The sequence below is a fragment of the Charadrius vociferus genome, unplaced genomic scaffold (genome assembly GCF_000708025.1).
Source record: "Charadrius vociferus isolate BGI_N301 unplaced genomic scaffold, ASM70802v2 scaffold532, whole genome shotgun sequence".
Classification (NCBI taxonomy): Eukaryota; Metazoa; Chordata; class Aves; order Charadriiformes; family Charadriidae; genus Charadrius; species Charadrius vociferus.
In genome coordinates this window covers 119,000-145,299 of record NW_009647271.1, presented here as the reverse complement: position 1 = coordinate 145,299, position 26,300 = coordinate 119,000, and the positions used below count along the sequence as shown (strand labels likewise).

At 41.2% G+C, this 26,300-nt stretch overlaps 1 protein-coding gene across 4 annotated transcripts in view; it reads left to right on the top strand.

Annotated features, from left to right (window-relative positions):
* Positions 1-2,122: 2,122 nt before the first annotated feature.
* Positions 2,123-26,300, top strand: part of MYH10 (myosin, heavy chain 10, non-muscle) — a 106,564-nt gene continuing 82,386 nt past the window's right edge. For all 4 annotated transcript variants that reach the window (XM_009880005.1, XM_009880003.1, XM_009880002.1 and 1 more), the window contains exons 1-2: positions 2,123-2,467; positions 15,709-15,865. In XM_009880005.1, the coding sequence (XP_009878307.1) occupies positions 2,123-2,467; positions 15,709-15,865 (502 nt within the window). The remainder of the gene's footprint in view (positions 2,468-15,708; positions 15,866-26,300) is intronic.

Below are 26,300 nucleotides of genomic sequence, written 5' to 3'. Positions count from 1 at the left end.
GTGTGGGGCTCTCTTTTTTTTTTTTTTTAATGTCTTTTGGGAGTGCTGGATTCCTGCATGATAAATGTGCTCATTTGTGTATTTCATTTGAATGCCATTGTTAACGGAGGAGCGCTGGGTAGAGTGAGCTGCCGCTTGCTTTGCTTCTGCCAGAGGGTCTTTTGTGACGGGCTCTGTGGAATTAAAAGCCGAAGTGGAAAAATGACCCTGAAACTGTCCGTGATCCCCTGCTGTTAGGTGTATTCCTCAGGAACTGGTATGAAGTCAGTCCATGCATTCATTTCAGTCTTCAGCCTTTAATTCCGCTGGGGAACAATGCCGATTAATTTTGTCATACGAGTTTTGCCTGACCTCTGGGTTTCACCACATCCCAGTGTGCAAAGCTGAGGCCGAGCTTATCATCCGCGCATTGGGCTGTCTGTCGCACCCGGCCAGGGAGCTCTGGGCGCCTCGGCCCCCACCGGGCTGCATTCGCACAGGAGGGCGGCAATGGTGTTCCTAGGTCTTTGTTGGAACTTCAGCTGCAGGTCTAGCACAGTGGAGACAAACAGCTTTCTGAATTGGGGTTGGAGGCTCGAATATTAAATTTATGGGCTTCTTGAGCCAAACATAGCATTCCTTGACCAATATCTTCATTTTCCTGGCTGAGGAGCCCAGCTATCACTTAAGGTGTCCCCTCAATGATTTCCTCTTTCTTCATTGGATTTTTCTCTCAGAGGCTCTTCTGAAACACTTAAATGTTGAGTCATAACCTCTTGATTTGAATTAAGCCGTCTGTAGGAAACGGTCTGCTCCTCAAACCTCTGAAGGGTTCGATGACTTAATGCTCACTTTACATTAAAGTTGGACAACGTAGCAAATGTCCATGCCGTAGATGGAGACACAACTACTGTATTTAATTACATGTTCTTCTGAAGATGGGTGTGTTGCAGAACTGCATCCATCAGGGTGCATACCATAGTATGAAAGGTGACAAACACAGTTTGCGAAACCCTGCTTGCTTTTGAAGCTAACCTTTAGGTTACCTGCTGGAGGAGGCTACCATTAGCTAATGCAACATTCTTCAGCAGAAAAAGATCTAGTGTGTCGAAAAAAAACAAGATATTTAGTGACCCGAGTACTAGGTGTCAGGCTTGACCTTGTTGCTCCTCGGGCAGTTACAGATGAAACTGCTAGCTCCAGGAATCCTGGGTGCGACAGTATTATTAACTAAAGATACAGTGGCCTCCGAGATAGAGGCAAATAGGTAAAATGAGTGTGCGGGAGCTCTTGTCAGCAGTTTTTCTTTCCCCTTCAAATTACCCGTGAAGCTGTTGGAAAATCTAACATCAGTCCTTGCAGTGTCTTGAGCCTCAAGGTAAACTTGAGATTTGGAGACTTTTTTTGGCATATGGTAATGTCAGTGCTCATGACTGAGAACAGAAGCAGGCTGTAGAAATTCGAAGTCTTATGTTTTCAGGAAGAATATAAGCAAGGTTTAGCTAGCTTAATTGCTTGCGGAAACCCCAGGTGTCTCAAGTTCTTGTCTGTAGTTGAAAATCCACATTTTAAAACATTCTCACCTCCTTCTCATTACTGTAGTTAGTTAGCTATTCACTGAACGTTTTCTATATATATATTTATTTATTTTCTTCTGTTCAATTGAAGTTGAGTTTAGTGGCAAGCTTTTGTTAAATTTGCTCTCCTTCCTTAAGGAGAGAAGACAGATGCATGTTTTTCCTGCTTGTAATTCTCACAGTTGTTGCAATGTCTCTCCATTGTTGGCGCACAATTAGAACCAGTTTATACCGAGTTTCCTGTGCTGAGTCTGGGATTATACTTGACAGATCATTTTAATTTTTGTATGGCAGTTGGTTTATTTGGATAGCTGCTGTGTGATGAGGGGCTCTTGCTTGTATAGCAACATCTCTGGCAGGGGGGTTGGACTAGATGATCTCCAGAGGTCCCTTCCAACCCTGACCATTCTGTGACCAAGAGAAGATACAGATATTAGTGATTATTTAATGGGTGTGCCATAGCTCCATTCATTTTCATCGGTAAGAATATGATGTGTAACACGCTCTTTGCTTTTTTCCTTTCCAATTTACAGGGTAACTGATAGTGGACACCTTCACTTCCTACAATGGCACAGAGATCCGGACAGGAAGATCCAGAGAGATACCTCTTTGTGGACAGGGCTGTAATCTACAACCCTGCCACCCAGGCTGATTGGACTGCTAAAAAGTTGGTGTGGATTCCTTCAGAGCGCCATGGTTTTGAGGCAGCCAGCATCAAGGAGGAAAAAGGGGATGAAGTGTTGCTCGAACTAGCAGAGAATGGAAAGAAAGCACTAGTCAATAAAGATGATATTCAGAAGATGAATCCTCCAAAGTTCTCTAAAGTGGAAGACATGGCAGAATTAACCTGTTTAAATGAAGCATCTGTATTGCATAATTTGAAGGATCGGTATTACTCTGGGCTCATCTATGTAAGTACTAATTATTAGATTCATTATGGGTGCTAGTTCAGCTGAACTTATCTGATTCTCATTCCTTTACTTATCCAACATGTAGAAAGCAGGTCTTGCGGCTGATTTCGGTAGCCTAAATACTGTGTGTCCCTAGCATTTAGATTAGTCCAGGATCTTTTTCCATGCTGTGTACAGGTCAAGAACTCTGTTGTCATAAAACATATAATAAAAAATTCTCCTATGGAAATAATTCTGCAAGCATCTTTCAAAAATAGAATGCTAAATGGCAACTCTGGGTGCTGAGCTCATGCCACTCGTCAGAGCACTTGCCTCAGACATGCTTAACTGATACAGTGAATAGTATCAAATGGCTTGTTTGAGCTGACGAGAGATTACAAAACCTAACTTTACTGAATTACTGTTTAATTGCTCATATGAATAAGCATATATCTTGTTTTAACTTGCTGTGTATGAAAAATGATAATAAGAGGCTATGCTATTATTTAAAAGCCAAAGATGGAGAGTGCTAGGAATGCAAAATGTCTTTTTGGAATCTAATATCAACTTAGTGGGCCAGGAAAGAATGCGTTCAAGTGCTTAAAATAAACCAATAAGATAAAGCTTTCTTTTTTTCAGTGGTTTTGAAGCACTAATTGGAACATCTGGCTTGTCACCATCTTTCTATAGAGTTAGGAATCACACCACCATTGATGCTGCCTTTGACCCCGTTTGTTCCTTGAGCAATGTTAAATGAGTGTCTGTGGCGTACAGTTAAGAGTAGCTCCTTGTCTCTTGGCAAACTGATTGCATAGTGACTTGTTGAGTCAGAGTATCATTAAGAACTACAAGTAGACTTTCTATCTTAAAAGAAACTGGAACATCTGCTTAAATGCTTGGCTCATTTTAATAAACACTTGTTCTGAAGCTTAAATCCACTTTATTTAGTTCCGCTAGTTAGTTGGCTGATGTTCCCTTCCACCTAGGTATTAACAGATACCTTTTTTTTGCTTGGCCCTTGGTGATATTTGGACTTATTAAAATTGTATACAACTTCAAAATATTCTTCGTATTTGTTGTGCTGCTTTGTCAGTTTCCTATGTGGGTTTTTGGTTTTTACCCTTCCAAGGCCTTACGCCCAGATCCTTACAGCAGAGCCCAGCAAAAAATACTTCTGGGATGATTCCTGCCAGCTCATAAGTAAGCTAATTGGATAATTAGTAAGGACTATATTGAAAATTAAAAGTAAACAAGTTGATAGAGCAAAAGTTTTCAGTATATGTATCAATCATAACGCTTCTTGTTATGAAATTCATTATAACTATTATAACTGTATTTCATTATGAAGGTTAAAAGCTGAAGGCCTTAAATGTCAAAGCAAGCTCTAGTCCAAGGACTCCACGCAGTAACTGTAGCCACAAATGCTTCTGGAGGATGGCATCAAGCTAAAAAAACTCCACTTTGTGAAAGGCTGGCTTATCGTATACGTGGAGTTTAAGTGGTATCCTATAGGTGACTTACCTTTTTTTTTCCTTCCCCTCCCTCCACTTCCCAAAAAGGTGCTTTCTGCTTTCATTCTTAAACTGTTGAGGCAGACTCTAAAACTTGGTTCCTTGGCATTGAGATACTGCCGTCACATAGGAGGATTACTGCATCGGTGTGTTACTAATGACCTCCCCCGCCCCCGAGCTGGAAGAAGTTGGTTGGGATCAAGAAGCTAATGGATTTGTTGGCCTTAACTGGAAGTCTGAGCTACAGGAACATTGCTGGAGGATGCTACTGTTACCAAGAATAATGTTTCTATGCAGCTGTAATAATGGCTTCTTGCTTGAAATTAAAACTCAGCTTATTTTTTGAAGGGGGAGAAAAACCAGTTGTGACTACTATTAGAGGCTGAATGCTGGCAAAGATCAGTAGGCCGTAGAGAGAAACTTCATCAAGAACTTGAGCTGGTGGGATTTTTAGTGCGTTTCTGGTAGGGATCTCTGTCAGGGATCCCTGAACTTGTTGAATGTGGCACTATTATTGCTGCTGCTGACTGCGCAGCCTGGAGTGATTGCCATTGCCTGTGTATCCTGCTGATGTTCCCTTGGTGTAAAAAGGGCCAAATTTAACTGAACTGAAGTGAACTATGGTGGTTTGGCCATGACAAGTGTCAGTTACAGGTATGTTTTGATTTGCAGATAGTACTCATAATAATCAAACTGAAGTCCTACATTTTGGTGTTGGTCTTAAGTAGTTAAGATGAAGATGGTGAATCTGTTTTGGTTTCCTTTAATTCACAGTAGGCAGCGTGCAGTGTTGCCTTTCTAGGATGTAGAAGATGAAAGACTGTCAACTGAAGTAGATACACATTTCCTTCCAATCCCTAGAAAGGAAACGAATGAGCTGAGGGACTTGGTGAGTGGGTCTGGTCATCGGTCTATAATCTGCCTCTCGAACATGACATTGCTGGAGGAACAGAGAGGGCTGACTAAAGCTAGCTAGTGCCTGTCGCCATGACCTGTGCAGTGATGCTCATTTCATTGGGAAGAGTTTCAAGTAACATCTAAGTAGGGATGGTGAGGAGTTTCTGGAACTTCTAACATTTCTAATGTCTGCCAAGTGGCGTGATCTTGGTGTCTCAGTTGCATTGCTGCCGTGCTGTGGGAGGTGAACACAAATGGAGAATCTGGAAGAGCAGTGGCTTGTAAAAGCATGATGACAGTGCTTGGTCCTGTTTTTTTTCTGGTCTGGTCATGGTAGCACAGAAGGTAAAAGGTAGCAGGACTTGTACGAGAACTTCTGTGAATAATGGCTGTAACTGTAGTGATCTCAGTTTTGCTTTGGAGATGAAGTAACTTCATTTCTTGCTCTACTTTTAACATCACCCATTCAGTTGCTTGCCATAAGGTTTATTTGGAGTGTAACTGGAGAGTATGTTTAAAAAAAAAGTCTTTTCTAGAGAAACTGCACTGTCTTTGCAAATTCTTCTGAAGTATACTATATATATTCAACCCAAAGGATGGGCAAATCTCTCACTGTGGCTTCTTGGACTTTTCTCCTTAACCACTAAGCATAAGATCTTTTCTGCAGATCACGGAGTCCCTGAGATGATCTCTGCTCATGTTTGAGGCTTGATTTTCATCAAGGGCTAGTCTTGGTTCTGTGAAGGTGCAGCCATCTCTAGCAGGTTTTTTCTCATTACTTCTACCTTTAGTAGGAGTTTTCACTCTTCCATGTGTTTCATAGCTGAATTTTCTCAAATTCTGTGCTTTTTTTTTTTTTTTACGGATATCAGCATTTCTTATGGCACGGATGTATCATTTGAGTCACTAATACTCTAAATTCATCTCTCGTGTCTTGCTGTACTGGCAGCTTCTCATGGGTTTTGGTTACCTTAAATGGTTGTTAACTGTCAGTTGTTTGGCTTCTTGTAAAACTTTACTATTCTGCCTACTCAGCTTTAGAACGGCCAGCTTTAACACTAGTTTCAGGGTACCCAGGAGGAATACCCAAAGGCTTAGGAGGTCCTTTGAAGATTTAAAATAAACATGATTTTGCTCAGACTAGTTTTGTGGTGGTTCTTGAATATCCTTATACCATGAGGAACAGGTATCTTTCTGAGGGTACTGATTTAAGAAAGGAGTCTAGTTGTCGGAGGGTTTGGGTCACCAATGTCTGTAGCTTGAGTGAGGAAACATCTTTTATTTTTTACAAGACCTGCGTGTAAAATGCAACTGCGCAGATTTCTAGATATCAGCCCTAGATTTTGGGTTCTGCTTAAGTCATGTCAGCAAAATATGATTTCAGGGTGATGGTGGGGTAAATAATTTTTGAATCCGACAGTGAAATGGAGACGTCACTGGAAAGGGTGGATGGTAAGGGTCCATCAGCCTTGAATGCTACTAAGTTCCTAAAACCAGTGTTGCCTTAATGCTTTGTGACAAGCTGTTATAGGCAAGATTACTGCTCCAGTAATTCTCCTCCTCACTGCTTCATGAGGTTCGGGGTTTCTTATGAATGAGCTTCCAAATTCTTCCTGATCCAATATGGTATCTGAATGCTGGAAATCACTGATTTGCTGTACTGGCAGCTTCTCGTGGGTTTTGTTTACCTTAAATGCTGGTTAATTGTCAACTGGTTAACTTCCATTTTTAAACTTCTATGCTGTAAGCTGTAGAGGTTCAGGAATGGAGTTGTTCATGGCTCGGAGGTTTGCGGTGTCAGTTTGCTGTTGGGGGGGGTGTGTGTGTGAAGTACAGCTGAAGAAGTGGCTTTGTCTGTCTGAGCTATAGCCCTCTCCTTCAGTTAGAGCCCTGGGAAAAGGGAGACTCTTGAAATGGGTCTCTGTTTTTGGTGGGAAGGGATGGGAGTGGCAGGAGAGGTAACCATGGAGGAGGATTTAGTCTGAAAATTAAGTGCTAGGAGAACAGATGCTGTGCTTGACACTATGGAGGGGAGAAAGGTGCGTAGACAGAGAGCTTACAGATAAGGTATGAAAGCTGCAGAGGAGTTTCTGGTGTAGGAAGAGGCGTTTTCTCCATTGTGATCTCTCTGCACTTCAATATATTAGTACCAGCTTCGGGGTGTGTTCAGAAAGCTTATATGTATATATATAGGCATGTCAGTTATGCTCAAAATGAGGCTTCTACTCAAAGTTTACTACCCAATTTGACTCATATTGCTGATCTGAAGGGAAGAACTATGTCAGTATTTTTTTTTAAAGTATTTGAATTGTTTTTAACCATTTTGTTTTCTCTGCACTTGGAAGAGAGTGGCTAGTTCGTGTGTAGTTTGGGAGTCCTTTTCTTTCACTTCAGAGCAAGTTGATTCTCACTCTTTTCTTTTTTTTTTTTTGAACTCCGAATGTAAATTTCGAGATACGCTATACCACTTCTAGAACTGCAAAAAGTAAAGTGGTCAGGAGTGTTCCTGGCCACTCTACATAACGTTTCAATGCTTTGTTAGGCAGCATTCTGGATATAACTTTCTTAGTATTTTGAATTTTTAAGTCTATTAAAAGCATTTCAGTTAATCAAAATGCAGCTAGTTGCATGGATCGGGAATGTAAACACCGCATTTCTACTTTAATGGAAAGCAACTTGTTCTTGATTTTGCAGACACTGACTGGAATTGGAATGAATAAGCTAATGACTGTTCATACTTCTAAGTCAGGACTAGGTGGCACTTTTCCCGGGAATTTAAAGCTCTGCTTTTGTGTCAGTACTTCTTCTGATGGCAAGAAACACCTTTCCATTTGCTTTTTAAAGCATATTTTAAATGTTTGTGTTCCTACATACTCTATTAATGAATGTAAAAAATATAACCTTATGCTCATCTTGTTAACAGAAATATTTTCTTAAACCAAGATGGTTTCTTGCCAAGTGCACTAGCAAACACTGGTAGTGTGGATCCTGTAGAGGTTTGATACACTTCACTGATTTTCCAGAAAAGTGTAACATCTGAGTTGCAGATGGCTGTGTTTTAATGGTCTGACTGGTAAGTGCAGACTAGTATCTGAAAAGTTCCTGGATAAATGGCACGTTGTCTTCTCAATGGGTCTATAAACGTTCCAGTCAGTTATCTTTTCCAACTGAAAGAAGATAATGCCGGACCAAAAGTCTGTCTTGTGCAGTCAAAAGTTCCCGTTCCTGTACCCAGTGCACTAAGATGGGATGAAGGTATTGCTCACTCAAACATAGGGTGTAATTAAGCTACAGTAAAAACTAAGATATTTCAAATCCAACCGGCTTTATAAAAATCTATTTTAAAAATGTTGCTGTCGCCACATCTGTTCTAGTCCCAGCTCTCCTGGAGGAAGTCCATTGCCCACAGTTGATTATTACTGATACCCACATAAATCATTGCAATTACTACTTAAATGCTTCCTGACCTCATTCAGTCAAAAGGATTAAAATTAATAGAATTTCTCAAACACTTGACTCCTATTAACCCATGTCAGTATCCAGAGGGCCTCTTGCCTCGGTGTGACTCTATGTGGGATGTTCGCCTGGTGCTGTCTCTTGTTGGTGAGCACAGGACCTATGTTTTGGTGCTCAGCTAGAAAGTTTCAGGTGGGGACACATGATGTAAGACGTGTGCGTGCTGTAGGTGAAGTCAAGTTAGAGATGACTGGTTTTGCTGTTCCTTGAGGAAGGACAAAAAGATGGTGAAGTGCTCTTGAGGAAAGGGTTAAATTCAACTTCAAAGTCCTCCAAACTCTAATGAACTATGCATTATCTTCCCCACCCACTCCTCTTTTAGCAAAGACTTTTTCAAAAGGCTTGGGAACTGTTTATGTAAGGCTGTGAGCTCCTGGAACCTTGCTGCTAATAATTGCTCTCTGTGTATATGCCTATTGGTTGTTTTTTTTTTTTTTTTTACCAGTAAAGAGGAAAACATGATTACTATTGGGCAACTAAAAATACTTCACCAGATATTTTTTTTGATAATTACAAGTGTTACATCTGTAATTGGTCTGCAGCACTGTGCTACTTTCATTTTTTTTAATGTACTTTTCATTTTATTGGGGCAGAAGAGGGAAAGAATGAGAAATATGCTGTAGTCCCCAGTTCCAGAGCCTGCTGTGGGTGGAAGCTCTTATAAAACTGCACTTGAGGAGCTGTCTATAAGCTGTTTCTTCTCTTAAGCTGCTGCCTCCTGCGAGGCCAGAGCGTAACCTAGAACAATCTGTGTTATTATATAAGCTTCTGTGTTCTAATTGCTTTACTTTTTCCTGCTGCTCCAGTTGGGAATGTTTCACATTACTGAGTATTGAAGACTAGTATTAAAAGAACCTGTAGAAAATGGAGGTTTTTTACTTGATTTCATCTTCTCAAGATAAATCAGTCACTGGATCTAGTACCTAATATATGGCAGAAGAAATGCTGGGGTTCAGCTTGTAACAGCTGCTTTAACACGAGAACTTGTTTTTAAATTAACTCAGATTTTTGGAAGGCTCATAAATGTGATCAAGTTGAGGGAGTTCTGTGTAGGATCTTACTTTGTTTAGGATTTATGGGAAGTGAATCCTTGCCCTCAGGCAAACAGAGGTATGAAAAAATGTATGTTCATGTCAAACATTCTCTTTCTATAAAAAAATGGCAGCTTAGCAGCCTAAAAGGGGGCAGTAATTTGGATTATGGACTCCTGTTTGAGCGCTCAGCGGAATGCACTGTGTTGCAAGACACCCCTGCGAGCTGTACGCCTGCATCAGAAGTCACGGGTAGGCCATTGTAAGCCGTCTATAGAGCAGTCAGGCTCCAACATGCAGCTATGCAGGAACCTTGGGAAAGGATATGAATACTTTTCTGGCCCTGGTGCAACCCAAGATCATGTTTTATGGCCCAGCAGTTGCTGTGGCTGAGGTAGTCGCGCTGTCTGAGCGGCTGTGACACTGAGCCTGTCTGTCTCTGGGAGCGGTGAGCTGACTGAGCAGGAGCATAACCTGAACTGCTGATCTAATGTTGGTTTTTCTCTCTTTAAACACGTAACCTGAAGGCTATAAATGTGAAAATATACTACTGGTGAACCTTCTCTCTTCAGTGCTAGCTGTAGAGAACATCCATCCATCCTTCTAAAGTCTGGGCTGTGCTTTTTCTTTAATAGGTTGTATATGTGTTGTGCTCCTTCCCTTTCTCCTTCTCCTCACGCACAGATTTTACTCCTCAATTTCCCCGAGTAACAGCCAGTGGCTTTTGTCCCCCAGCCCCTGTCAAAGCTGAGGTTCCCAGTACTCTGCAGGGGGTTCCTTAGCCTTTTTGGCACCCTTCACCCCAACTTCTTGGGTGCCAACAGGACTTAGTGCTTTTTTTTTTTTTTTTTAATCTAGCAGTTTGGGCTTGTAGAGAGTTGTCTGGGATAATTTCTGGGTTTCAATCTCAACTATGCCCTGGGTGGGGAGCACGGGTGTGGGGCCGTGGTGTGGGGGCTGCCGTGTGCCCCCTCTGCCCCTGCCCTGAGGGGAGGTGGATGGTCGCTGGGGACTCGCCGCTGTGCGGTGCGGAGAGTGTGGCCCACCCCAGGCCACAGCATCGCTTTCCTCCCCTCTGAGACTGTAGAGCTGCCTACCCTCCTTTATGGCTTGAATTTAGAATAATTCCCTCATTTAGGGAGGAAAATGCAGTACATGAGAAAGCTGTGTCAAACTTGGAGGACTTAATGGGTCTTGGAGTGTGAGAAGTGGGTCCATAACCTCAGGCAGTGAAACCAGACAAAAAAATGCTGTGATGATGCAATTTATCAATCTGGAGAATGCACTCTACTCCCATTAGTATATGGGATACTGCTTAAAACATGTATTGCTTTCTAAGTTAGAAACTGCTGGTTTATATTTCAGGTAATAATACCAGATGTCTAGATGCTTACTTCAGCTTAATTATTTATGTAGTAATAGAGTAAATCTGTCACTTTCTATATTTGAAGAACAGGAGATAAATGTTGAGCCTGGGTACTCAGGTGATGCAAACTGATTGTTACAAACTCCAAAAATTTACCTGTGTCGTGCTAATGCACTCTGAAGTGATGCTTTAAAGAGGCCTTTTGATGTTACAGCAGGAGGAACCAGCAGTCATAACAGCGTATTCTTTGATGCAAGAACTGTAAAGCTGAGCTATTAATCTAAGGAGTTGTACAAGGTTTTGGACACTAATACCACCATATATGTGTACACAGTGAAGGTTTGATATGGTTTGAAGGGAAGACAGGCCATGAAAACCTTTCTTACTGTGGAGCCCACACTCCAAATTTAGAGCCTAAATTCTCATGTGCTTTCACCTGGAAATAATGCACTCTCTATTTGCCAGTAGTTCCCTTCCATATTCCTCTTTCTCAGGCTGCTTACTGCAAGGAATATTAGGTAGTTTTCAAATAGGCGAGGAACCTGAACTCTGCAGTCTGGGATAGCTTACTGAAATCCAAATTACTAAATGATATACTACTGGATAAAGGCTTGTAAGCATCTGGAAACATTCAAACTCCACAATTAGTGTCCTGAAGGAGAGTTTGTATAACAAACCTCTGTCAGAGCACTGCTTTACTATTTGTCTCTGGAGCTTTGCCTAGAGAGTGTGTTCCAACATATCTTATTGCTGTTGGTTGATATTGTCTATATCCTGTTCCGCAGTAAAGCAGAAATGTGTGTTTCAAGCAACTAGCTTTTTTGGAGTCGATTCTGTGATCTCAAGGTGAATAAACATCTTTACTTGCCTTTAAGTTCTTAATATGCGTATCTGCCTCTGTCAGCTGAAAAATTAATGAGGTCTGGTTCTTCGTCCAGGCTGGCTAGTGTCTGTAGCTCTCGGTGCTTGAGCTGAACAGTAATTTAGGTCTGATGGTTTTGACAGAGTCCACGTACTGCAGAACAGAGAGGAGGTACAGGGCATCACTCTGCTTCTTTGCCCTGTCTGAAAGCTGTGGGCATCTTTAACAGTGACATGTAGTATTTACTAAGTAGGGTGTCCATTTGTAAGGCAGATGTGTATGTATTCCTGTTAACTCTTTCTGTGGCTAGTCACCAACAACCTTCTCAAGGTGTGCAAAACAACTCAGCCTACTTTTCATGTCTTCAATTTGCATGGAAAAAGCCCATACCTCCAATCTGCTGTCTTGGATACAGTAATAGACTTGTAATGTGAGACTTGCAGTTATAAAATAGCTGTATAAACCTTTTGTACCATTTACCTCCCTCCCAATTAGATTTGACTCAATAAAAGCATCCCTTCTGTGTTTATATGCCTCCCAAGCTGCGAAAACAACCCACCAATATGTTCATATGTTGCTTTCTGCAATAGATGATGGTCAGGAAACTTGAGAGTGTTGTGGGAGAACTTGGTTCCCTCTTCCTTTGAATAAATTAAGGCTTTAGTGTAGTGATGTTTTGAAGAAAGTGTGATTTTTAAATTCTCCAGGAAAACCGCAGGAGAGTGAACTGGGTGACAAATGTGCAGGAAATGAAGATGCTGGAGTTCAAGGTGCTGTATGTGAAGAGCTGTGTCATGACACACAACTTAATGGTCAGGGATAAAAGCCCATCCTTTGGGTTTAGTTTCAAATAAATAAACCCCAGCACTGGTGAAACTGGAGAATTTTGTGCTTCATAACTTCAAATTTGGCCCTGTTCAATATAGAGCCTCTTAAATACCCTTTTCACTTGCCCGGGACACCTGCTGGTCTTCCTCTAGATGGGCTGAGTTACGCTGGCGTCTAGCTGGACTTTGCTTATTCTGATCATTCCAGGTTCACTGATCCATCCAATTCCTGCATTGGGAGATGGTCTAGAAAGGCTTCCAGGTTAGGTGTCATCAGTAGAGGTCTGAAGGATTGTTAAGTTTGGTTTTATAAATTATTAATTCTTTGTGTGCCTAAACAGTAATAACATTTGCTCCATGTCTGTGTTGGAAATAAACAAAAGATGCCAAGTAACTGGGGGGAGGAGGGAAGGATAATCTTCAAATAGCTGTCCTTATCCTAGCACTTCAGCTTGTGTTGTGTGTTGGGGTGGTTTTTTATGTGTTTTTTTTTCTTACTAGATCAGTTTATCCATGTCTGAGGAAGGGCAGTGATACTGAGGGGAAAAAACACAACAACTTTCCTTTGTGAACATAAAAGAACCAAAACAACTGATAAAAGTGTTAGATGAATTTTCAGGGAACTAGAGGGGGTGACTCTGTGATACAGCTCGTACGTACGGCCGTACCCTTACAGCTTAGCCATCAGTCGCTGTTTTGAGAGTTCCCGTCGACAGTAAGGTACAGAACAGCAGCCCTTGGAGGTAAACTCTGAGCCTCTGAAGCTGGGTGGGTAAAAATCAGACCAGAGCTCAGAAGTGCTGCTAAATGAGAGTCCAGAATTATCCCAGAGGAAAGGGGTCTGCTTGGCTGACGCAGATGTTCGTGCCATTGCACTGGTCAGAGGGTGTGTTGGGACGGGTCTGGAAATGGACTTTGGCCGTGTGAATTCTTTTGCTTGTGACCAGATCTCATCTGCAGTCAGCAATAAACAAGGCTTTTTTTCCATTAGATGTGGCTGTAGAGGAGAAACACAACATAGGTGCTGTTCAGTGATTTTTGAGCTGGCAATCGTATGATGGGCTTGGTGAGCACGTGCCTGCCTTCTGGTTATCCTTATTTGAAGATTAGAATGGAAATCAGGCTTGCAGTAATTCTCGATGCCTTCATGGCCCCCACAGTAACTGTAGATGAATGTGGGTGACCTCATTTGAGCACAGCAGGCAGGATGGCTGGCTAGGAACGCAGATCCGGTGTTTATCAGTTAATTGGCTCCTTGGGCTGTTGTACCATGTTATTTTAATAACTGTCCTGCCTTCCCTCTCCCCTACAGTATCACTAGTGACCATGAAGGAGTTTGGTCAGGGAACCGATTCTATTACCAACCAATTCTTTTTGAAATTTATCTTTAGTACTCAGCTCAGTAAGTTACTGCCAGGGCACCCGTGCTGGCCAGAGGGACAGTGGTAGGAACGTGAGGCTGGGGAGGAGCTGCCCACTTGCCAACCGACTCATGCTTACGTGAGTTAATGACTGATAAGTTGTTCTTTATGCTTGGGTCAGTTGACCTGATAACATCTGTTTCCTTTCTCTTGAGAAATAAATACCTTATTACCAGGGATGTTTGGCAGGGTAAGGCAGGTGCTTGTCATCCAGCAGATCTGACCAAAGCAGAGAGTCTATTTTCCTATAAGATGCCCTTATGTCAGGACATCTGGCGTAAAACCAAGTTGTTCTTCTTTACCGACGGTATTCCTGACTCAACTCGGAGATCACCTTCTGTCTGTCTTTCCAGAATCCCTTGTAGGTGTAGAAAGAACAGGACACCTTCTCCTCCAAATAAAATCTTTTATATATTAAAAAAAAGTAGATCAGGAATTTCAGCTACTTTGTTCATACAAAAGTAGCAGAAATATTTTTTTAAAATCAACAAATGTTATAAGAATCATGAGTTACCTGCTTAATACTGTAGATTCTCAACAGCTATTAATGCTGTCTGCTTACTGTCTCCATTCTTGCTCTCCTCTCAGCCGGCAAAGGTAAGAAACACAGTTTTCCTGCCATTCAGAAAGATACTCCCCATCCCCATCAAAATGTGTCTCTCTTGCTAACGTTCCTATGCTAGTAAAGGTGTGAATAATATTAATGACAAAATACACTTTTGAAGCATAAGATGAAATCAAAGCAAGTGGAGAGATTTTGCTTTCTTAAACCCCGTCAGTTTAGGTTGATTCTGAAAAGGCGAGAGCCATCCGGATGCCTTGGTTCAGGGAAACACCACGGATTAGCTCTGGTTTTTGCATGTCTGCCTGTCTGTGCGCTTAACCTTTGATCCCTAGTGAGGCCCATACAGCCAGACCACGCTCATCTGTCCCTCCCAGGTAGCAAAGTGTGAGTGGCTGACTGTGTGCATTTTTTTTCTCTCATATATATTTATATAATAACTTCTGTGGAGCAGAGATGAACTGTTCTGAAGCAGTCTTTGGTGCTTCATTCACGGGAAACTGTGGACCGTATGTATCGTTTGCAATGCATGCTCAATATTGTAAAAATTGAGGCATTTTTTGACTGAACAGAAATGCCTCAATAAGAGTCAAGGAAATAAGTCAATGTAAAACTTGTTCTTGAGTTTCTTGATGTTGTAGTGATCCTGGTAACTTCTGTTCAGTATCACCTCTAAAAGCAGAGTGTGAAACATCTGCAGTGCCAGCTGCCAGGTGATCCATCAGCTGGGGAGGGGATGACCTCTCCAGGAGGAGACTACTTTGGGATTGAGAAATGCTGATGAGCAGGAAAGACGTACAAATATGAAAAAATAGGATAGCAGAAATAGTGGTGGTTTAAAATAGGCTTTTTCTTTTTCCAAATTATTTACTAGACCAATTGAGATTATCAGTTCCTTCAAAAATGAGAAGATAACTGCGCGTTTTACTGAAGGAGTTGGACATCAAAAGATGTCCATAAATCCTGTAACTTGGCAAATGGAAGAGAGATTTAAATATCTGTGGGAAAAAGATCAGATGTTCCACTTCATATTTACTCACATTTATTATCTTTAAATTACTTTTTATGCAGGTAACTAAGAGCCTTTTAAGAGAACTAGACACCAATAACGGAATATAGCATGTACTTTGAGTGGCTCAACAAAAAGGACCTCACTTTTCTAAGATAAATGTTATAGAACCTGTGGAAAAAAGTTTTCTGCTCTCTATGGCTCTTTTCCAAAACTGTTTACTAACAGAAATGTTTTTCTATTTTTTTTCTTTTTCAAAGACCTATTCTGGGCTGTTCTGCGTAGTTATAAATCCCTACAAGAACCTCCCGATTTATTCAGAAAACATTATCGAGATGTACAGAGGGAAGAAGCGCCATGAAATGCCACCGCACATTTATGCAATATCTGAATCTGCATATAGATGCATGCTACAAGGTAAGAATTAGTTAAATGTTACTTAACAGTCAGTATAATAATGTAACTTGGAAATCAACCCCTGTTGACATATTTGTCGGACATACTGAGGCACAGAAGCAAACTAAGACTACAGAAAGCGTACTGTGCCCGCTGGTGGCACTGAAAGTTGCAGCAAAAATACTTTCTTAAAAAAAAAAAAAAAAGAAAAGATTCATGTCAAAAGACGTTAGTGCACTGGCTTTGAATGAAGTAAGAATGAAAAAGTGTGATTGGAAAGGGAAAGCTAAAGTATGTTAATGACTTGTCTCTCTAATTCTATGAAAATGTTAGTGTTTTGGCAGCTGACAAATAATCTGAAGTGACAATGAAACAATAGTATGTGTGAGTTCAAAAAGGGGTCAGGGAAATGCTTAACCTTGAAGTGGTTGGGTTTTTTTTAGACTTTTTTTTTCCTCCAAGCTGGTATAGGTCATGACTATAGTAGAATGGAGAGTGAGTTTATGGTGGGCACATGCTTTGAATTTTGGCTTTAAGGCTGTGCTGGACAAATGTGAAACTTCTGAATCTGACATTATATAAATGTGTTGAAATATACGTATGGTGTTCAGCTTGTCAAATTGCACTTTTGACATAATATGTTGGAAACAGAGCTCATACTGTCCACTAACTTCGTAATTAGGTGGCTGTTTTACAACATACTGGTGTTTCCAAACCAGTATCTAGAAAGTGTGTGTAGTAAGGAGGCGGGTCTGAAACATGTACTGTGTTTTGTGCTGTAGACCTGGTATAGATGTACTGGAAGTGGGTTAAAAGCTGTCTGACCTAGTTCACGCAAACTAGGAAAACACTGTTTCCGCTGCCAGGTTAACCAACCATTTCTATGTAAATCTTTTTTAAAAAGACATTTCCTGTCTTGAAATAAATCACTGTATGTCTTCATTTCTTCAGTTGTGCCTTTGTCTTTAGGGCTGCATAATAATAAACTACAAGTTGCTGGATTGCCGAGTGCTCTTTCACCCCAGAAGAAATTACGCTGTTGTCACAGAGCGGGGTGATGCGCTCGATGAAAGAGCAGCAAATCGGGGTCACCAAGAGTTGTCACACTTCTCAGTGGATACTTGGAGCTCTGTTTTTACATTTTATTTTTTTTAATGAAAGAAAAACTGGCCTCTTAACCAGAACAGCGGCCTCTAACACCTCAGATCAGAGGATCCCTAACAACAAGTGTATGTGGAAGAATAGAGCAAGCTTTAAGGTTATTTTAAGGAGTTTATTCCTAGCAGTCTCAAGTGGTTTGTGGATAAGGGCTTCCCGCTCTAAAAGCACGATATCTTTTGAAATTGTTTCAAGAACTTTTCAAAAAGTTCTTGAGACAAATGTCCTCTAATAAAGTAAGTCAATGTCAGTAGATATCACACTTCAGGTGCTCTATATATTTGTTCACATACCATGCTAGTACTGATCTCTATCTCTGGAGATCTTGCTGCATGTACAAGTTTTACTATTTTTGGAAGATGAAATGAAAAAAAAAATAATTCACATGGTATTTGGTTACAGTCTTGTCTTCTTTCCATACTGATACATGGAAGTTTCTGTTTTGTATCAAATCTTTGTTTGTGTCTTTCTGTGCTTGCTTGCTTTTTGATTGTCTGAATTCTTTTCACTTTAAAATATGAAGCCATAGACTGGAATAAGAATAGATGAAAACTATGCAACAGGATCAAATTATTAGGCAATAACTTCAAGGTTAACTAAATCTGTATTTCTAGTGCCCTTCACCTGTATAGAGTGGCTCCCTGTTTATTTTAGCAAGTAATTGCAATCAGCCAGTGTACTCTACACCGATGGCTTGCCTTCGCAATTCCATTGCCAAGGATAAGTAAAATCTCTAGAACAGGCATTAGCAGTTTTGTGCTTGGCAAATATTTTACTAAGCAAACTGTTTTTGCTTGGTTGGGTTGGATCAGAGGAAGAGAAAACCAGCACTGCTTCTGAGTTTATAATGGACTTATGACACTGTTTACAGACACTGCTTCCTTTAGGAGGAAGGGGGTGTACAGATTTTTGGAGATACGCTTGTGTGAAGTATGAGACTCACTGCTATTTGTATGAGTGATTTTAGACAGTCACCCTGGCTTTACACAGCCTTGCGAAACAGCGATCAGTCATGATGAGAATGGCTAGTGAGTATTTGTCTAGAGCGGGGTGAGCGGAGCAGTCTGGCAGTAACACTGCTCAGCGCTGGTCCCTCGGGGCTTCCGGAGCCTCGGGGGGGACCTGAGGCAGAGAGACAAAGAGGCGCTTCAGGGAACTGAATTCAAGTCTCCATATAAAACTTGTAATTACAACAACTGAGGTTTTCTAGTCATTAGAGCATCAAATAATACTTGTCTTAACAGTCTATTATTACAACATTCAACTTATTTTCTGGTTATCAGTGGCAACACAAGGTCAACTACTGAGTGTGCCTGGAGTTTGGTAGGGAGAGCTAGGTTCTCCCTGCCAGCCAAGGATTTAACATAATGCACAAAATGTCCTTAATCTTCTAACTGTGCCTTATGTTTTGCCAGACTTTGTCTTTAAATACTGAAACAGAAAATGTGTATCAGAAACTTATGGCTAGTAGAAATAGGTCTCTAACCAAGAACTAGCTGTGTTAATCACGATGCGTCAGATGAAATCATCAGAGGTCTCTGCTAGCATTTATTTGCAGCATCACCTTTGACCAAGATGGTTGTGCTGAGAAGTTACTAACACATAGTTATAACTATAGAACTGTTCTACAGTTCGTGTCAGTGTTTGTGAGTTGGGGTGTGGGGGTGGGTTAGTTTTTCCAGTGTTATGTAAGTGATGCTATTGCTATTACAGCATATTCACAGTTTTCATTTGATACGAATGACTTCTGCGTTTCCAGTATTTGATAACTAGAGTTTAAGTGTTAGGTTTTAAACCTGAAGCTGTAGGAATGCAATTCCTCTGGATAACATGACCATACCCTTACAGAAGTATCTTGACCACCAGTTTAGGTCAATGAAAGTGGTTGGCTTTATTTTTCTGGCTTGTTCAGTATAAGCATATTTTCTTTCCTTGTTGCTAATCACAAACTATTAATTTTCTAGGTGTCTGTGAGACATGCTTACACTGATTAACAGGGTAACTGGACCTGAGCTGTAACTTTGAACAACCTGATTTCTTAAAACACTCTTTTTTTCTGTGCTGGTAACTGGGTACAGGGAGTAAACTGTTAATCAGTGTCTTAAAGCTTTCATGCCTTCAATTCAGAGCATGATTGATTAGAGATCAACTTCAAATTTCTCCTAATCTGAAGTTATGTATGCTTAAAATAAATATTTATGCTTAAACTACAAAACACCGATTTCTGTTGTAGATTATGAAAGCGAAAGGTTTTTTTGGTCAGCAGAAACAACTGACTCATGTGCATCTCAGTAGTTATTCTTTGTCTTAAACGTTGCTGGAAATACTCCATTTTGTTAAACTGGCGATAGAACCGCAGCCCTGCGCCTCAGGGTGCTGGCTGTTAGGAAGAGGTTGTATGGAAGCATTGCTAACTGCCAGCCATCAAACTGCTGCTCTCTTGTCTCTGGAAGAATTTCCTGTTGAGGAGGACCTTCGGCCCCGCGGTGTTCACAGGTCAGCTCTCATCGTGCCCTTTAGCGGGGAGGAGAATGGGCTGGAAAGCGATTTCAGTGCTGCTTAAACACGGAGGACAAAGGGGTGGGGGGCGGGGGCAGAGCTGTAAACCAGAGAATATATTGAAGAAGCCCAGTTTGCTGTTTTGGAGAGGGAAGAGTATTCTCCGGAGAGATGTATTGAGTTAGTGCAAGCTGGCATGAGAAAGAGGGAGGTGCAGAATTGTTTTTAATGGCCGAGTGGTGCGGCTCTGTGGTGGTGCAGCTGCGATGCACTGGGGATTTGAGGCAAGCTTTGCAAGGAAAAGCAAACCTTGTTGATTCCTGGATCTCCTAAGTGTTGCCTTTTCTGCAAGGCTTGTAGTAAAGATTGAGTCTGAACACTCTTATTTAAAAACAAGCAAGACTTCGGGTGTTTGCTGGTTATGACAGTCGGGATTTCTCTTCAGGAAAAGACTCATTACCTGATGCCTTGACCTGAGAAGATAATAACATGCAATTCAGCTTTACATATTGGATTTCCCCTCTCTCTCCGCTAGTAATTATTTTTCAAAGTAGTGTGGTAGTAGGGGAAGTGTTACTTCACAAGTGACTTAGTGGATTTCTCCTATGCTTTCTCTTCATTTTCCTAATGTTATGTTGACCAGTAAGTGCCCGTATCCCAGGGGCTGCCAGGCACATGGAAATTGTTTAGCCCTAGAGAGAAATCCAGTTCATGACTGTATAGGGTCAGAGTTGGCATGCTTCACAAAGATTGCTAGACTGAGCTTTTCACGGCTGCTGGACACTTGACATGGTCATAAGGAATTGGTATCCTAATCCCTGTGACAACATTGACCTTAATTCTGTTTGGTAATACAATTTGCGAGACTTGCTACTGTTCTTCTCTACTGCTAAAAGTTATAGGCAGTCAGAAGAAAATGTTGTGACAGGGACTAGGATTTTGTTTAAGAAAACTAATTCTGTAAGTATAATAGTTTATCTGTGACTGTCTTATTTTGCTAGGACGGGAGACTTGACTGTGTGAAAGCAGCACCGACACAAATTTCTCTGTAGTGCTTTTACCATACTTGGCTTTCTCGTCTCCCTCCTCCCTTCCTATTCTCCCACTGTATTTCTAGAGGAAGTTCAGCATTGTTTTATTATTCCTCTTTATTCTTTGACTCTGCAAAGTGCTTTGGAGGAAATACTAAGGAAAACTTGTTTACATTTTGTTGCCAAAGACCAGCTTGCCTACTAATATTACCCTTGTATAATTATGCTTAGTCTCTCCTTTTTATCCTGTTTCCCTGAGGACATCTTGATGAGCACTAAATTAGCACTGATATTTTAGGACTGCCTTTAATCCTGTTGCAGAGAAGGTTTATCGGAAACAGCGTAATACGTGAAGTGAACACTTGGTGTTGGAGAGCCAGTACTGCTTACAGATGCAATACTTCTCTCTTAAAACATCATATTGATCTATATTTTTAGTTAATCTTGATGTAAGTCCTCCCGTTGGGGGCATGGTGGTTTTTTTTTGTGTGTGTGTGTCTCCAAAGATATGGAAGAAAAGAATGGAAACTAAAATATAACAGCTCTTTTCTTTAAAGGTCTATTAAATCTTCAAATGGAAGAGGGAAAAAAATAGTTCTGAGACTAAAAAGCCTGGGAGCGATGACTGGCATTTTCTGTTCTGTGAGGAGTATATGGGACCTGTTATATGTGCAATTAATGTTGTTGATATTTTAGTTACATTTTGACTTCTCAAAAGATTCCCCAAAGCTTTTGAACTAGTTGCAGAGTTCAGGATGGGCAGTCTGAGCAGAACTAGCCGCTTGGTAAAGGTAGTGTGAAGGATTTACGGGTGTCTCTATTGTTACACGGTGATTTCTGTGTTTTCTCTTTGTCCAATCTGGCTGCTGTGGAACAGAAGTACTTAGGTGACGATAACATTAATATGGTTTGTATACCAATAGGAATGAGGTATACAGTGGGCTTAACGGCTGAGTGGAGGGAATTTTTTATTCTTGAAGAAAGAAATGAAGCAGAAAAAACTGAAACCCATCATGCTGAAGGAGTCTTCCACCTCATTATTTTTGAATTTTGAAGTAAAATGAGAAATGCTTCTGTCAGTTGAAGCTATTGTGCAATATTTCATCTATTTCCCCTCGTTTTTTTCTTCCGTTCTGTCTCTTGGTATTAAATCTGTGTGCTTCAGTGACTGTGAAATTATTTTCATGATTTAAAGTATTGCGCCGTGTTAGACCATCTCTGAATGAGATCAGTAGCAATTACTTGTTGAACAAACTCAGTTGAACGGAGTTTCTAGAACTAGCTAATAGTGTACTACCATGTCTTTTTTCTGTTCTCAACTTTTTTGTTACTGTTGTACTAAGGTTTGAGTACTTCAGTGCTTGTGACAACAGATCCTGACCTCTGTCTTTCTGTGTAAAAACGTGTTTGGATCCCTGCTCCTTATTGGTGTTCAACCCCAAGGTTACAAACTTAATTAGGCATAATGATATTTACAGTAAACAACTTTTCTTAAGCCTCAGTTGCTTAGAAGTGTTACTTGAAGTGGTTGACTTAAATTTTTTTTTGGTGTAACTTCAAGAAGTAACTTTTTCGTATTTAAAAATGAGACAGGAGTGACAATTGTTATGTAGAGAATTCGTAGTTTCTTTGGTGCCTTGACTGTTTTCTCCCTGCTTCTGAAGTAAAGTGGTGCAGCAGATTAGCCTGTTCCATGGTCTTCTCAGTTGATATTCTGACCAAACGATGATGACTTTAATTTTAAAACTTGCTATGCAAGCTGACCTCATAATTGCATTGTGACTGTGCTAGCCTACAGACAGGAATTCAAGACTAAGTACATCCAACTTATGAAATCATTCATGAGATGAATCATTTTGTGCGTATTGCTCAGCCAGGACCTGCTTCTGCTCTGAAGCTTTCGTTTAAATTAAACTCCATTTATTTCTAGGTGGTTGTGAAATGGATAATTCACTTCTGCTTGGCTTCAGCCTTCAGATGACATACATCAAGACATTATTGCTTGTTCAACAAAGCCTTCAATGTATTCTAACCTTGCCAGCACGTTGCACTGTAACAGAGCTGCTAGGTGTTGCGTGTTTTACACAATAACTGGGTTTTGTCAGTCATGTCTGCATTCCTCCGGGGTGTTGAACTAAGAGTTTAGCTATGCTATAGCTGCTACTGATCGCAATTGCAGTAGCTCCTTTTTTCTCCCCCTTCCTCTTTACTTAAATGTCTCTGTTATGCTCTGGCAAGAAAGCAACAAGAAGTAGGAGCAATTTTTATCACTTGGCGAGTGGAGAGAAGTGCCGAGGGGCTGACGGTGTTCTGCTCTCTGTCCTCAACCCAAGGCTTGCATCACCAACGTGATTGCCAATTTATATCTCGGTGTGTATCTACCTTCCTTTCACTTGTCTGTACTCGATGCTTTCAGGTATTTGGCTGCTTAGGTATTCTTGACAGACAGTGTGTACCTTCCTCAGTGCTTCAGAGTTGCAAGGTGTTGTGCACCTCTGGCCTGCTGTTTCATAAAACAAGGTGAATGAAGGCTCATGGCTTTCCAAATACTCTGGGACATTAAAATCCTTGTTATTCTAGGGCTTTTTCAGGGTGATGGTAAGCCCATCAGATGATATGTAGCAAGGAAACTCAGAAGAAAAAGCAGGAATAACATGCGACTGCCTCTTTCTGCGTGTGTCTGCTGTGAAGTTGCTCGGGAAGGTTTGACGAGGGGTGATGGGTTCAAGGTACTCTTGGAGAGATTCCGATTGGACATGAGGCATATTTTTTTCATAATGAGAACAGCCATTGGAATAATCTCCCCAGGGAAGTTGTGGATTCCCCATCATTGGACACTTTTAAGATTTGGCTGGGCAGGGTGCTGGGCCATCTTGTCTAGACTGTGCTTTTGCCAGGAAACGCCGGATAAGATGATCCCTGAGGTCCTTTCCAACCTGGGATTCTATGATGTTCTCAGAGTGGGAACGTTCCTTGGGGGGAGACATCAGGGAATATCAAACTGAAGGGTTAGTAAATAGAAGAATGACGGTAGCAAACTGCAAGAACCAAATTTGTTAAGCTTAAGATGGAACAGCTGGCCAACTAACTGTGCTGCACGGGAACATTGGGTACCAAAGCACCCAGATGTGACTACTGGGTACCATCTTTTTGGGATTCCTTTTCAGATCTGGCAATACGAAGACCAGCATGCTCGTGATCGGTGCCAAGCATGTTGGTAGAAACTGTTCCAAAGTATAAAACTAGCCTTTGCAGGAACACACGTACGCATATAATGATATACAAAGACTCCATATGGCTTTTAAAAAGAGAGGTCGCGCCTCGCAGAGGCATTGATCTGTGAGTGAATCTGTCTGCGCAAGGGTGGGCTGTGAGATACGATCTGTGTGGCTTTCCAAATGTAATTTGATAATGATCCAAACCAGAGGCTCTTAAGTAACTGCAATATGGGGAAAGGCCTTCATGTACATAAAGAACTGGTTAAAGATTGACCAGTTTTGTCCGTTGTTTTCTGCTTTCACGGCTTGACAGATTTACTGCTGAAAACCCTGTGGAACTTGTGCTTGTGTTCATGCTTCTCATTTATAAACTTCTTGCCTGGAAAAGAGATGGGGTTGTGAGGGGATACTTGGTTTGTATTGTTATGCAGGGCAGCAAAAACAAGAGCCCGGCGTCAAGAACTGCGTCTCGGAGAGTGTAGGAGTTAAAATAGTGTGCAGGACTGTACTGGGGGGAATGAACTCCAGCAGCGTTGGAGCTGTTCCTGCTTGAGTAGGAGGTGCAGGGGACGAAACAACCTGTGGAAATCAGAGTTTGGTGTTAGCAATGGTTATAAATCAGGTAGAGGATGTGAGGAGTAACTGGAAAAGGGATCAAACCAGGAAACACTTTTGCCATAGACTTATAATACATCTTATCTTCAGCGCTGTGCAGCTCTGGCCTTTCCCTGCTTTGGGTGAAGAGGAAATGTGACAGGAAAACATTCAAAGAACAACTGAAATCATCAAAACTGTACTCGGCACAGAAATAATAAGGTCAGATAAAACAGAAGTCTAAATCTGCAGCGGCATGGGGAGAGGCAGTGGTTCTCCTGCACCCATCCCATCCCTTCCTATGCAAGAACAAAGGGTCATTACTTGGAATTTGAGAGTGACATGTTCAAAACAACAAAGAGAAGCAATTTTTTTTAACAGCATAGCTAAACTGTGGTAGTCTGTGCCTCGGGATATATTGGGTGCTGAAAGCCTATGCTTGTCCAAAAAGCAATTTAAGGAATTCATGAACGTGAAGTTTGAGGATGATGGATCAGGAAACTGCAGGAGAATTTGCTGGCTACTGGGAAAGCGTTCTGGGGAATCATCCTTACTTGCTGGTTTTGGGCCTTATATTTCTGCTGTTGGAGTGTGTGTCACTTGATTCTGATTTGGATGTGGTCTGTCTTCCTTTGTAACCTGCATGTAAGAGTGCACATGGATTAATGGTAACAGTCTGTGTCGTAACCCCGGAGGGCTGTGGGGTGGGATGGGTTAGCGGGTGCCTCGCTGGGCAGCGCATGGGAGTGGTGGGAGTGCAGGAATCTGCTGCAGCTGGATTTTAAGAGGCTGCTGAGACTAGTAGAAACTCTAGCACCGCAGTCATAATAAACTTAATCAGTCTTTACTGGAGTGCTTTCTATGAGTGCTATTTCTTCCTGCACTGAAGTGTTAAACTGGCTGAGAAGAGGCAACTGGTAAAAGCCATTGTATCCCTCTTTAAAGCAGTAGTTGTTCATGGTGATGTTCAGCATCTCAGATGAAAAAGAGCTAAAAGATGAGGCTAAGTTTTTCTCCACAAACCCCGGGGGAACATTGCCTTTAGTACAGGAATGAATTCACAGTGGTTAACGGGCCAAAAATCCCTACAGTGATTATCCTCTTTCTTGTATCCTTGTTTTTCACATCCTTTTCTTATGGAAGACCAAGGCTGGAAGAGAGGGAGTATTAGGTGCTGAAAATGGGTAAATGGGTAGAGAAATGCTGTAGTTGGTGAGGAGACGTTCCTCCTGTTCCCCTCCTGCTTTCCATAGTGAGATATTACCCCCCCCCCCCCCCCCCACCCCCGTATGCCATTTTTAGATCGAAACAGTATTAAGCTACATGGAAAAACCACCAATGAAAAGCCATTCTGTAAATAATGATTGTTCATGACCATTTCTGGTAGGGAAGGATTACTTTAATTTAAACAGATACAGTGAAGCATCATATGAATATTGGTGCTTTGTACTTCCAGAAAATATATTTGTTGGGTTCATGTGTTCAAGGGAGAGACAGAAGAGGATTTCAAGGATTTCTCCCCTGTAAATCACATAAGGAATAGATGGTGCTCGTGTTTAGAAAAATGGCAGAGGGCAGAAGGGAGCGCTTGTGTGTGCGCACACAAGTGTATGTGAGTAAAAGCTATTTTGACCTTAAAAGAAATGAAGGTCAATGACTTTCCTCCAAAGGAAAGGAGATCTGGATCTACCTGTGAATTTTTATTTAAAAGCTGAAGGATGGATTTGTATTATGCAATTTCAAATTGTTGTGCTGAAATAGAGTTAATTGAGAACTTAATGGCGATTTAGGCACAAGAGGATGAGGAAAGTGTGGTCTTTGTCCCCTGAACTGTTGAACTTCTTAAAAAGCTATTCAGATTCAAACCAAAAGGAAATCGGTGTTTAAAATCTAAGAAAGCAGCATTAACTTGGGTCATTTGAGGAAAGGATTTTAATGTTTGAACTGTCTCACTTA